Here is a 14108-nt window from a genome sequence, read left to right as displayed (position 1 = left end):
TGTTTGTTATTCTTTTTTGTTAAATAATTTAAACCTGTTTTTATTTCTATTAACATCCTGTCCTGTAGTTTGTAGGTAATAATTATGATTTCAAAGCCTCTATTTTACTGACAAGAATAGCCTCTTCTTCATTCGGATTTGCATTATAGTTGTTCCTCTTACGACTTTCGTACGATGTAAGTGTAGTCGTTAAATAGGCTTCATGGTACAAAAATTGTGTGTCTTCAAAAAAATATACTTAGGGGTTTCACATAGTATCATAAAGTTGTAAGTCATAAATAAGAATAAAAAAAACACAATTGGTGTGAACACGTCATTATAAATTTTTTTGTGGTAAATAACTTATTAATCAGGTGATTGAAAAAACAAAATTTACAATATTTGTAAAAACAAGTACTTGGCAGTCAAAATTCCAAGGATAAGTGAAAATTTTAAGAAGAATGCGCTGTGTAAGTATCAGGCATTAAACCTGATGATACTTGACGACGAAGATGCGGACGAAATGCGTGAAATTTTTTCATTGAGCTTATTTTACTTAATAAACACTCGTAGAAGTGCTCATCTCGGAATACCAAAGTCATCCCAGTGGCGACATAATGTACTTAGGAACTTTGATGACAGCCGTTTAAAAGAAATGGTTAGTGTTCGCCCGGATGAATTTCGCCGCATCGTAGATTATATAAAGGACTACAGTGTATTTAACACAAATTATAATGGCGCACAAATTCCTTTAGATTTACATTTAAAAATAGTGCTCTTTAGGTTTGAGTCTTTAGGGGATGGATTATCTATACAAAAGGTGACTTCACTGTCTGGCAATGGGGGCACTATTGAAAATATAACTAGGCGCGTATTTAAAGCAATATTGAGGTTAAAAGAGAAGTTTCTGTTTTGGCCAAATGAAAATAAACGAATGGAAATTATTACTGCATCGCGAAAATATATGAAAAGTTTGTATGCGATATATTGATGAATCCGAATTTAAGTTGGCTGAAGCGCCAGCCAAAAAAAGTCAACTTATTTATTCACGAAAACGCCAATATCTATTAAAATGCAAGCTGTTTGTGACTATAGATTGAGAATTAAACAAGTCACAATAGGATACCCTACAAGTGTTCATGACGCCCTCTTTCAAAACATCTCCTACGATTTTTATATAACTCGCAGTGGATTGCTGGAGATAGCGTCTGTTCACTTAAGCAATTTTTATCAACACCGTTCAGGCAAACTAGTACGGACTACACTACGGAAGAAAGAGAAAATTTCAATAAGGACTTTTCAAAATATCGAATTCAGAACTGTTTTGGCATTTTAAAAGAAAAATTCGGTAGCTTGAGGGAACTAAAATTTAAATATTAAATGAGCAAAATAAAAAAGAATGTAATGAGTGGATAATGTTATGCTGCATTCTCCATAATGTGCTAATCAATTTCCAAATTTAAAGCGAAGAACGCTTTAAAATTTACCCAACTCAATATAGCTTACCACCAGGAAGTAACACAAGATATATGTAATCTTAACAACTTCCAACAAGCACTGACCGCCATTCACAGTGGAGCCATCAACACCTTCACTGACTCCTTTCCAGTGAATGGCGTACTCGGAGTCAAACCAGCACCCATTGCAGATGAAGAGCTTGAGTTGCCGCTAGAAACGAGAGGGACTCTTGTGCAGCTTTATTCTGGATACTGTAGGAGGTTAAACTTATACCTATTCAGAATAGACCCCGACCTATTCAATATATGTCCTGCGTGCAATGAGTCTGCGCATGAGCTCCCCACTCATCTGACACCCTTCTTCTTTAGGTCGGACCCCGTCGAAACAGCACGTTTCTTGGGCCTCCCGTTAGTTGACATCTACGGCAACTTAGCGAATCCTTACCATTCAAATGGGGACTAGGTATTCGATAAAACAACAACAATATAGGTTTCTTGACTTTATACAAAATCCTACATAAACTTAACATAAATATATCATATCTCAAACATGTTCTTTAAATATTTATTGGTTTAATTAACACATAAATATAAATGTTTTTTTCTTAATTGAGAAATTAATAGAAAAAGTAATTATTTATAAAAAACTTCAGGTATTCTAAATAATTTAAAATTCACTTGCACCACTATATTAACTTCCACTTTCATATTTGTATTCGTGTTTCAATTCCTCCATTGCCAATCTTTTTTCCATTTGTAATTCCGTCATTTTTAATTTTTCTTGACTTTACAATTCTTTCAGAGTCATTTCCATTTCTTTTTCTTTTAATTTAATAATTCTTGTTTTTTCCTTAACTCCATTTCTTTTTCTTTAACCACTAATTCCCTTTCTGTAAATTGCAACTCCTTCGCCTTAAAACTCATTTCTTGCTCAATTTTCTGGTTTTTTCAGATGTATAATTTCAGACTGAAATTGTAAGATATCCGATGCCGCAGATCTGGAATAGATTCCTTTACGGATCGACTTATTTCCACATTCGCTTTTGTTTAAAGTCGCAGAAGACGCTGACTCGTTCGGTCTACTTCTGAATAGTTTGAGTTCTCGTTGCCCTCCAAACTCCCGTTGATCACTGCTGACTCAACCAGTCTACCGCCGAAGATTTCAACCTTTTCATAAAAAGCGTACACATTCTAATAAAAATGAGCGCGACAGACTACAAGCGACATCTGTCAAATATTAAAATACACACGTTCTTATGGACACAGTTATTTAGACAGCTGCACGACTACACGACTGCAGGCCGACAGTTGTCGTTCTCGCCAACTTCAAAATATTCTGATATTTGCCAACGACAGTAGAGTTGACAGTAGAGAGGAGTGATTCCACTCATATGTAAAATGTAAAATTATTCAAAGCTCTAACAAACCTGACGTTATTTCATAAATAAAAGCATAAAATAGCTCTGTTGTATCATTTGTAATAACAATTTATAATTTAAAACAAATAAATTTACCTATTTACTTACTTTCTGCATGAAAAATTTCACTTTGAACAAAATATTAAAATTTCATTGAAGTGAAAGGTATTAGTATGGCAACAACGAAATAGTGTGCATACAAAATGGACAACTGTGTTGTTTTGTGTACATGCCGGCCATTGTTATGTTGCTGCCTTCTTACAAATGTTCATGTAGTAGGATTCACAACTCCATTTACAATTCACTGTCGTGCTGCCATGTCGTGTCGCGCTCAATGTGTTCAGCACTTTACACTTCATAGTTTCGCCTTCCATACTCCCTGCACCCGTCGAGCCATCCCACGATATTGCTTTGTTATACATACATATGTTATACGTATATACCGAACCTTCGAGCGTGTCACCTCCCAGACCATTGCAATGTTGTTCTCTTTTGCAAACCGTCTATAATAAATTTAACACGTTGGCTTCTATAATTAAAATTATAATAGATTACTTCTAAGTTGTATTTTATTTAATAGATATTCCTCAAAATCCCTGTTTTGTGTCAAAAATTCAACCAACGATTTTTCTTCTTCCAAGAGCCACTTTCTTGTTAGGTTGGAACGCACTCGCTCTGCTTTTGTCTAAAAGCATATTTAATTAGTAAACTTGTATATTTTAAACATTTTTATATTACCTGTATAACATTATACTCGTACTGCTCCATTAATCCAAAAACCCTCGAAAATAGCAAATCTAAAGACATTAAAGTTAAAACACAAGTCTAACCACAACAAAAAAGCAAATTGATGTAAACAAAAGTCAGCTGATCAGTTATAACGAACCGAATACAAAGCGTTCAGAGTTATATTTGCGTAACTTATTTTAGTAAGCAATCCAACTTTAAACTAGTATAAAAATATATGATTTTACGATGCGTTATGACACGTTGTCTATTAGGGTGTGTCATTCTGAGGCAACCTTTTTTTCAACTGAAAAACAGGCTAAAAACTTTCGAAAATGTGCAAAAAAAGTCACTCAAAAGATGAGCTCTTAATATTAATATTAAGAGGTGCCTGTTTCAAATTTTCTGTTTTCATATACATAAATACATGGAAAAAAAATCTTTTTTTTTTGTGATGGTTTTTGTGCGGAGGTTATTATATGTGCACGCGATGGCTGCCAGTAGGGATGGTAAACTCGATTCCGATTCTACTCGAGAATCGAGTTTTCTCGTAAAATAATCGATTTTTCGGAATCGATCTTCATCTTCGGATAATTTTGTAGATAAATTTTGTAAATAAAATTTGCAGACATCTTGCGCCCTGAACAGTGTCACAATGCAATGGATGAAGTATTAGAAGAACTGCTAGAGGATATAACTTTAATCATCTGTAGTAGACGGGGAGATGAACTCCATGTTCCGAAATCTATTCATTGGCGAGAAAATGTTCTGTGTTGCTCTGACGATAGAGATTTTTACAAATGCTGCGCGTCAGCAAATGCCGATTCGCTCATCTCCTATTTTTTGATGCTTTGTGATGCTTTTTATTTCGGTTTTAATTTGCTGATTGTAAACAAAAAACAGCTGTTAATAGCAGATTTTCCAATAAGAAAATCTAAATGGAAATTCCATTCGCTTAGTTTTATTTATTTTTTGTGCTGCCATTTAGTAAAATTCCAACGACTTTCTAACAGTGGAAATAAGCAAACAACCACATAATTTGTAAACAAGAGCCTAGGATGGTCGAAGTTGGTTATTTTGTCATACCGCATTTTGTTGTTGTTTACTTAATCACATAACCACATAACCCGATAGCCACCTTATCGATAGCCATTAACTCTTGCAAAGCTGCAGCTGTCAATGCTCTCACTCTGCCCCAGACCACCTTCGATTGGACAATGTAAGGCACGATATTCTCCGGCGTCACTCGATCTTTTACCAGATTCTCTACTTCAATTCTCCATTTTTCATACCTTGGCAGGAAAAGAAGATATACAAATCGTTTTATGCGCTGCTGCTGCAGAAGGAACAATTTGTTTCGTCATCGTGTTCAATTTTATAGAGATATTATAATACCATGCCCTGTTAAAAACTGCGTAAGATAAAAATTAGTTTCCCTATGTTTTCATTCTACCCATACTTGTACGCTTCTAATAAGTCTGCGCGTCCATCTTCCCGACGGTGCTTCGTCCCAGCGGTGCTGCCATTCGGTTAGGCTCCTCTGCCTTTCCTGCCTCCTCTCTTCTTTCATTAGGCACTCACCAGTGTTTTTTTTTATCAAATACTCGCGTAATTTCCATGGCCATTATGTCTGGTGGCATGAGGCCTACTATGACTCCAGCCGCCTGATGTGATATAGTTCGACAGACACATGAAACCTTGATTGCGTTTATTCGGATTATTGATTTCGCCTTTTCGGACTGACTTACTTTGGCCAAAAGGACTCGTCTACTCTGGTTCACCAATGTTAGTCATTATCATCGTTAGCGCCGCCGTCACCCTTGACGCTTTTTCGCAGGCTCTGGAGAGATGCGACTTGTAATTTAACCTCGAGTCTATCACCACTCCTAGATATCTCAGTGATTGCTGTATGGTAATGATATATCCATCAATATTGAGTGTGATGACCCATAGTTTTCCTGCAGTTTTTGCTACCAATTTGGTGGTCTCTTTCGACGATATTTTTTACGTGCGTCACCTTTTGGTTTCTTGTCGCATGTCTTTTCGAAATGCCCCTTTTTCACATTTAAAGCAGCACTGGCTTCTGTCATCTGTTTTGCTGCAACTTTTCGTTACATGGACGTATTCCAAGCACCTGCAACACTTCTTAAGGGTCGCTCTTCCTGATCCGGCACACAATCCAGCCGATTTTAATTTTTCTCTCGTCAAACAGTAATCTCGCCTAAAGAGCAGAGATGCTTAGCACAGCTGTTTCCGTGCCCGCAAACGCCGCTCAAATATTTTTGATTAGTTCTTTGTGAATTTTGCCTAGCTCCTTTATTTGAGCCTGTTTTTCGTCGAGACCAAGCAGTTTACATATCAGTTCTGGAGAGCATCTTCTTTTTTAACTGCCCTGAGAATGTCGCGCAATATTGATGGCATCAGGTAGTCGCGGATGCTTGTATGTCATCCTCATTTTTCGTTTTATTTCGGTCTAACTATCTTCTGTTTTCTTTGCAACATCTATGGTGGACTTATCTATTCTCCCTCTTTGGTCTTCCTTGACCCCTCTGCACGGGGTCACTTTGATGTTATATCCATGGTCGGTGGCATATTCAAAAATTCCTTCTTTCTTTCATTCTATTGTGCCCGTTTTGTACTTTTCCATATAATATTCCTATGTTACTAAGGAGAGCCTTTATGTTGTTATTAATGGTTGGTATTTGTTAGCTTCCTGATTCCGTCTTCTAGTTCTTTCATAAAGTCTACACATGATTGTACTAACTTAGCCTGTGGTGTGCTATCTTACAAGTCGATGTTGCTCTTGTCGGTTTTTCGCCATTTGCGATGATGTTGCTACTATTATTGTTGCTCGTAGCGGTGGTTATGTTGTTGTTTCGCATCGTGTCTCCTACCCCAGTTCCCTGAGGCCTGTCCTCCGCTTTACCCGTCCCGGAAAACACGGACGGACCAGCTCTCGGCCAGGGCAACGCAGACTACTAATCGTACGCTCAATGCACACTTCTTGACCAGAAACCTAAAGGGTCGGTTATTGGCAATACTAACAACAGAGAAGTTGTTGTTGCGGTTTCGAGGGACTCCCAGTGCGCCACAATGTGTACCGGTCAAGCTTAATTGTTTTAACACCAGCACCTAACCTCGTGAACAGATGCTTACACAATGTACTGCAGTTGTACAATAAGTACTCCTTCAGTGCATGTATCATTTCAAGTCTGTCATAAGATGTTTGCCGTTGGGGTGCACTTGAGAAAATATCTCTTCCATGTACTCATGACAATTTAGTTTTTGTAAATAACAATATTTTGAGTACTTATCGATGGAGCTGATTTATATATTATTGTTAATTTGAACAATATCCATTTGTATATATTGTATTTTGTATTAATTGGAGTATTTTATACTTTTGTTCTAAACAAATTTTACATTTAATGTTTCTGTTCTAAATATTTCTTTTACGTTGGGCCAAAAATGTCGAAGGGAAATTTCTTGTCAGTTATTTTTGTAATTGCGGTGAGCACGGTGTAGCTTTACTACTATTTCCTTTTGTTCGTTTATGTTTATAACATCTATCAATAGGATTGGTGATATTGCAAATGCAAAAATTATAAAATGAGCAATAATGCCATCTTTGACATGAAATAATATTTCCTCGTCAATTTTTAAAGCGTTCGGTACAATTGGTCTTGCAACTGCTTTTAATTTTTCTCTTGAGACATTTTTGAATTTGCAGTGGATTATATGGAGCAAATCGCCTACGTTTGTTGGGTCATAAATAGGTATAATTTTATTTTGAAATGAATTTAATGTTTGTTTTACCCTTTTCAACTCTTATCCAGGTGTACTTTTTGTCGAATGTTGAGAACAAACAGGTTTTTGCATTTATTTGTTGCCTTGATAAGGCGTCTGCTACAATATTTTGGTGCCCTGGATTATTAACAAGTTTTTCTCCATATTCTCCATTTAATTTTTTCCAACTTTTAAATTTCGTGTTCGAATTCTTTTCCGATATTGAATAAATGAGGGACTGATAGTAGTTATAGGTAGTTTTGTAACTTTTGAAGTGACCAAACTATGGCTTACAGTTCTTTTTTAATTGTACTATAATTCCGTTCAATATCGTTTAATGTTCTAGAAATGAAGGAAGGTTGTTTATTTTTAGACAGTACTGCGCCAATAGCAAAATTACTTGCATCAATGTTTAAATTAAATGGTGGTGAGAAATCTAGTTAAAAGCTTTTTGTTTGTTCCTGAAGAGATATTTTTATATTTTGCAATGCATTCAGTGTGTATTTAGTATAAAACTTGGTGGAATCCTGATTCTAACTTTTTATTAGTTAAATTTATAGTTGAAATACTTTTGCGTTTCCTAAATTTTGTATAGTCTTATTTACATTAGGTTCTGTATATCTATCTGTGATTGTCTAAGCATTATTTTTTTGGAAATCAACTGCTGTTGTTGTTGTTACAATTTCTCAGGAACCTGCTGTGTCTTTTCACGGACTTGTACAAAGACACAGCGGGTTCCTGAAACATTGTACCACAACAACAGCAGCAAGTCACTCCAGTCCTCCAAATAAAGAAAACACACTTTGTTAACAAAGCTCACACTTAGCAACACTGAGGAAACACTAAAAACGGACTAAACTAATACCATTTATTATTAAATTTATTTTTGAGTATAATATATCTTCTTAGCTGATAGCAATATTAAGACATAATACATAGAATATTATTAAGGAGATAAAGAGATGTCCAACTCATCTCTCATTAGAAGTGAGAGAGCAATTGCTAAACGTCAAAACCTCCTGAACTCGATCAGATGTCAAAGTTCAGGAGGTTTTGACATTTATCAATTGGAAACGTGTCATGGCCAGATTAAAATCTTAACAAAAAAATATGTAAACGGAGGGATTTGTTGCCTACATAAAATGTAAAACAACGACAATTAAAGAAAACACGAAATAGAAATGTCTTTGATAAAATGTTTTGTCATATGATGCATCATAGTATTCATTTTCAATGGAAATTTATGAAAAAATATTTAAATAGTTTTTCCAAATATTAAATGACCACTATATAGTAATTTTCAGTCGTAATAAATTATGGGTGTTTTAATTTAAATACCCAAAAATTATTATTTATTAAAAAAAACGCTAATTTTGAGGCGCTCTCACACTGGAATAAGTTGGACATCCCTTTATCCCTGATTAAGACTAGAGTACAATTGGTTTTCTTACAACTATTTATAATGTTCGCAAAACATAGATGGCAGAGATAAAGAGATGTCCAACTCCTCTCTCACTGGAAGTGAGATAGCAATTGCTAAACGTCAAAACCTATTGAACTTTGACAGCTAATCGAGTTCAGTAGGTTTTGACGTTTATCAATTGGGAACGAGCGATGGTCAGATTGAAATCTTAGCAAAAATATATGTGAACGGAGGGATTTGTTGCATCGTTCAAGACCACTTATAAAAAATGTAAAATAATCAAAACTAAATAAATTTGTGAAATTTAAATTTTTGATGAAACGTTTTGTAATTTGAAGCATCGTAGTATTATTTTCAATGGAAAATGATTAAAAACATTCAATGATTGAGAGCTAACAAGCTTAAATCCTTTTATTGGGTATTGAAAGGTCAAAAGTCAGTTGTTCTAATATACTTTAAAAAGATTTAAATAGTTTCTCCATATAATATATAACCACTATATAGTAATTTTTATTCGTACTAAATGTTGGGTGTTTCAATTTAAATGCCCACTAATTATTATTTTGTTCAATCTGGCCATAATGGAAAATGTTATAAAAAACGCTAATTTTGAAGCGCTCTCACACTGGAATAAGTTGGACATCCCTTTATTCCTGCAGATGGCGTTCTGTTGTGTTTATATCTTCTGCCCATAAATATGTTTCGATGTGTTGTTATCTGCTGCTGTTTACGATGCATTTTTATTGGCTGCAGAGATATTGAGGAGTTAAGTGGACCTTCGGGACCTTGAATAGAGTGAAAATTGATTTTATTATGCTGAAATGTCCCTGTCGAAACTTTTATAGGGCCGGAAGTACGATTTATCATAACCGAAATTTGTTTATTTATTTGTTTAAATCAAGTACAGAAGGGCTTATTTTGGGCACAGACTTTAGATACTCTCTCAATTTGTATACATTAAAGGAATTGATGTATTTTGTTATGTTTGAAGAACTTTGTTTAAATATTGGGTATGAAATCAGAATTTTTTATTGAGCATTATTACTTTTTTAACGCGATGCAATATAAAACTTGAATAACAATAAAGAAGATGGTGAGAAGGTTGATGATCCGAATGAATACACTTATGAAATAACGAGCTATGAGAAAGAAGTCGTCACTGACAGTAACAAAATCAAGTCGCTAGAATTTCTTGACAATTTTATGCGTTCACCAAGCCCAATAAGAAATATAAACTTAGATTTAAAAGATGTGGGTATTGAAAGACAGCTTCAAGAATTATATAATGGACAGGAAGTGGAGAGTGACAAAATCAATAGCAAATCAGAGTGTGTAAATGTGAATGAGCAGGAAAATTTAGAACACAACAACATTCAATTAATAAAAAAAGAGAAAATAGATACAAAACGCTTAGAAGAACAACAGCAATTGAACCGATCACTATCGGAACTTCAAGATTTTAAGATGAAAAAAAAACAAAAAAACGAATACATCAAAATTGCAGTTCATGAACTAATATCTAACTATGAGCAACATCTAGTGAATATTGATAAAATTCATAAAAGTGACCCCTTAGAAAGAGCGTTATCGTCATCATTGTTTAGAGCAAATCGAAAGGTGGACCATATTCCGAGTAAACTTAGAACTCATCAATTACGAAATCAAAATGAAGGCAAGTTAGTCAATAATAATAATAATGAAAAATGGTAAATTATGTGTTTCCTCAATCGTTAATCAGTAATTCCTTAATAAATAACAATATGTCATGACTACAAAAATCCTTTATATATTCATCAAGTAGCTTAACTACCAAAACTTTTTTTTCAAAAATATTACTTCAATTAAGACATTTATTCACGTCATGTTTTATATTGAAGGTTTAAAATTTGTCCCTTCACTTACATATCTATTCAAACGTGTACTAAATTAGGTTCTGAAATGATCGTTTCTATAATAATATGTATATATAGATATGTAAACATAGGACATATCTTTATATACTGCTACAACTCTGGCATCGAATGTTTTTCTTGGTATTGAACTGAACTACTTTGCAAAGAGACGGGGTCATAAGTTTATATAATTATAGCAAGATTAATCACTTTCACAACGACACCAGTATAAATTTGGATATTTTCTAAAAATAAATTTGCCTTTTTGACATACAAAATTGTTATAATTTATTTTCATGTTTTCTAGAAAAATATATACGCGTTTGAAATACCTTAAGAGTGAAAGGTTAACTACTACATATACATATGTCCTTTTAACTTTTTCAGTACTTAACATAAGATAATTAAAAATACTTTTTATACTCTCGCAACAATGTTGCTAAGAGAGTATTATAGTTTTGTTCACATAACGGTTGTTTGTAAGTCCTAAAACTAAAAGAGTCAGATATAGGGTTATATATACCAAAGTGATCAGGGTGACGAGTAGAGTCGAAATCCGGATGTCTCATGTCTGTCCGTCCGTCCGTCTGTCCGTCCGTGCAAACTGTAACTTGAGTAAAAATTGAGATATCATGATGAAACTTGGTACACGTATTCCTTGGTTCCATAAGAAGGTTAAGTTCGAAGATGGGCAAAATCGCCCCACTTCCACGCCCACAAAATGGCGGAAACCGAAAACCTATAAAGTGTCATAACTAAGCCATAAATAAAGATATTAAAGTGAAATTTGGCACAAAGGATCGCATTAGAAAGGGGCATGTTTGGACGCAATTTTTTTGGAAAAGTGGGCGAGGTCCCGCCCCCTACTAAGTTTTTTGTACATATCTCGGAAACTACTATAGCTATGTCAACCAAAGTCTACAGTGTCGTTTTCTTCAGGCATTTCCATATACAGTTCAAAAATGGAAGAAATCGGATAATAACCACGCCCACCTCCCATACAAAGGTTATGTTGAAAATCACTAAAAGTGCGTTAACCGACTAACAAAAAACGTCAGAAACACTAAATTTTACGGAAGAAGTGGCAGAAGGAAGCTGCACCCAGGCTTTTTTTAAAAATTGAAAATGGGCGTGGCGCCGCCCACTTATGGACCAAGAACCATATCTCAGGAGCTACTAGACCGATTTCAATGAAATTCGGTATATAATATTTCCTTAACACCCTGATGACATGTACGAAATATGGGTGAAATCGGTTCACAACCGCGCCTTCTTCCAATATAACGCTATTTTGAATTCCATCTGATGCCATCTTTGTATAATACGAGTATATACATTAGGAACCAATGATGATAGCGGAATAAAACTTTACAAAAATACGGTATTTGAAAAATATGTAAATGACGTATAATGAAATCTCGATTATCACTTTATCATGCGAAAGTATAAAATGTTCGGTGACACCCGAACTTAGCCCTTCCTTACTTGTTTAATATTAGTTCAATTTCAAAGATCTACATTTCGATCTCGGAGGTTTAATTCGAAAAGAGAGAGAAGAAAATTATTTTCTACTTAAGCCAAAAGTTTACAAAAAGCCAACATTCAGTCGAGTCTAATTACGCATGTATATGCTTTTGTGTATAAAATCATTTTAATAATGAAAACTAACTCAAGTTTAATTTTATATTTATCTTTACTATTAACAGAGCTATATTTACCTAAGGAGATATCATTGGAAAGTTATGCTCCACCACCGGTGATAACCATGAAGGAACCCGAGAACTTAAAGTCACCTCGAGGTTTCGCATCAACAATGCTTCCCAGAACTAGTACCTTCCCTTTGGCGAAACGAAATCCTGTTGAATTCAGAAGTTACGGTCAACCAAACAGCAGTGGACAAGTACAACAAGAAACTTCTCAGCTTGTGCCACAAATAAATTATAATCCATCACCATTACCTTATGACAAGATCGCTAAGTTCGAGAATGTTGGCGAGCAAGCACGAAACAATGATTACAACCCACAATTTCGTCGACTATCTGTTAAGTCTGATGTAGACAAAATTCAAAATATTCTGTCAACATCATTCGTAGAAAATGGCGAGTGGTTGACAACTTCGCCATATCATTCTAAGTTTCCGACAACTAATATAAATTATATTGAGACCCCTTCTATTGTCCACACAAAACGAATTAATCCCATAGCTTTATTGCATGGTCAAAATTATAATAACACAGCGCGTGGTTGGAAGTCAAGTGACACATGTTCCTGTAAGTCGCCATGTGATAACAGTTTTAAGACCCCCAATATTGGAAACTTACCTTATACAGATTTTTAAAAAATGTATATGTATATGTACTAAATCGTGAAATGTCAAATACTTGAAATCTAATGAAGTTACGAAATGTATGTATATATTTCCATTACATTATGTTTATAAAAGTTATTCGACATTTTATACCATATTTTACATAATGATATTAGATAATATTTGTAAATGCACATATCAACTTATGAGTGCAAATATATATGCCTTTTTCTTCTTTTTAAAATGGAAGCAAAATAACAATAATCTGATCTTGTTTGTCTATTTATTTAAGCTTATACCACTGTAATCGTGCTATAATTGAATATCATTAACTCAGTGAAAAATTAACACTGATTCTTAAAACTTCGAATGAAATATCCTACACTTGAATAAACATTGATTAAAAAATGAAATACTCTATTTTTATTTCTTTATGGGCTACAAAGCAAATGCAGCAAATGTTATTTGGAATGCTAGCTGACCCGGCAAATGTTTTTTTGTCATATGCGTTATTTTTAAGAAATATTTTTTTAAATAAACTAATTGCTGGTTAAGAAGTGACAACGGGGAAACACATGGCGGAGATATCTGATTGCTTGATGGAATATATACATGAAAATTATGCTATGGTATACTACATTTATTTTCTTCAATTGAACTCTTGTCGATCTGTGGACGGAACAGAATAACAGCTTTGACAGATGACAGCCCTAATTTGCATTAACGGGCTTAATTTGCATAAACTTGATCAATTTTAATGCAAGTTAGTAATGCACAAAAATTTTGTGAATTTAGCTGAATTTACCAAATTTGAGTAGGTAACACTGCTCAAAAATTGTCGATTTTTGCTATTGTATGACAGATGTCGCTTGAAGTCTATCGCCTCCTTTGTGTATAAAGCATCAGAGGTAAGTAGTTTTTATATTACTAATTGAAATATGTGCAAGCATATTAACAAAATTAATTTAGCAAAAATCTGACGATGGAGCAGATGTTCCATTGCCCGACCATGAAGAAGTTCGAATAGCAATCACCCGTCTGAAGAACAACAAAGCGGCGGTAGCCGATGGATTGCCGGTCGAGCTATTCAAACACGGCATGAAGAGCGAGAAAGACATG

General features: G+C 34.5%; 1 protein-coding gene across 4 annotated transcripts in view; it reads left to right on the top strand.

Moving 5' to 3' along the window:
* Positions 1-13402, top strand: part of LOC126765916 (uncharacterized) — a 71084-nt gene extending 57682 nt beyond the window's left edge. For all 4 annotated transcript variants that reach the window (XM_050483610.1, XM_050483611.1, XM_050483609.1 and 1 more), the window contains one exon: positions 12388-13402. In XM_050483610.1, the coding sequence (XP_050339567.1) occupies positions 12388-13019 (632 nt within the window). In that variant the 3' untranslated portion in view covers positions 13020-13402. The remainder of the gene's footprint in view (positions 1-12387) is intronic.
* The last annotated feature ends 706 nt before the right edge of the window (positions 13403-14108 follow it).

This window comes from Bactrocera neohumeralis, unplaced genomic scaffold, assembly GCF_024586455.1.
Source record: "Bactrocera neohumeralis isolate Rockhampton unplaced genomic scaffold, APGP_CSIRO_Bneo_wtdbg2-racon-allhic-juicebox.fasta_v2 cluster11, whole genome shotgun sequence".
NCBI lineage: Eukaryota > Metazoa > Arthropoda > Insecta > Diptera > Tephritidae > Bactrocera > Bactrocera neohumeralis.
This window is presented reverse-complemented; position numbering and strand designations above follow the sequence as displayed.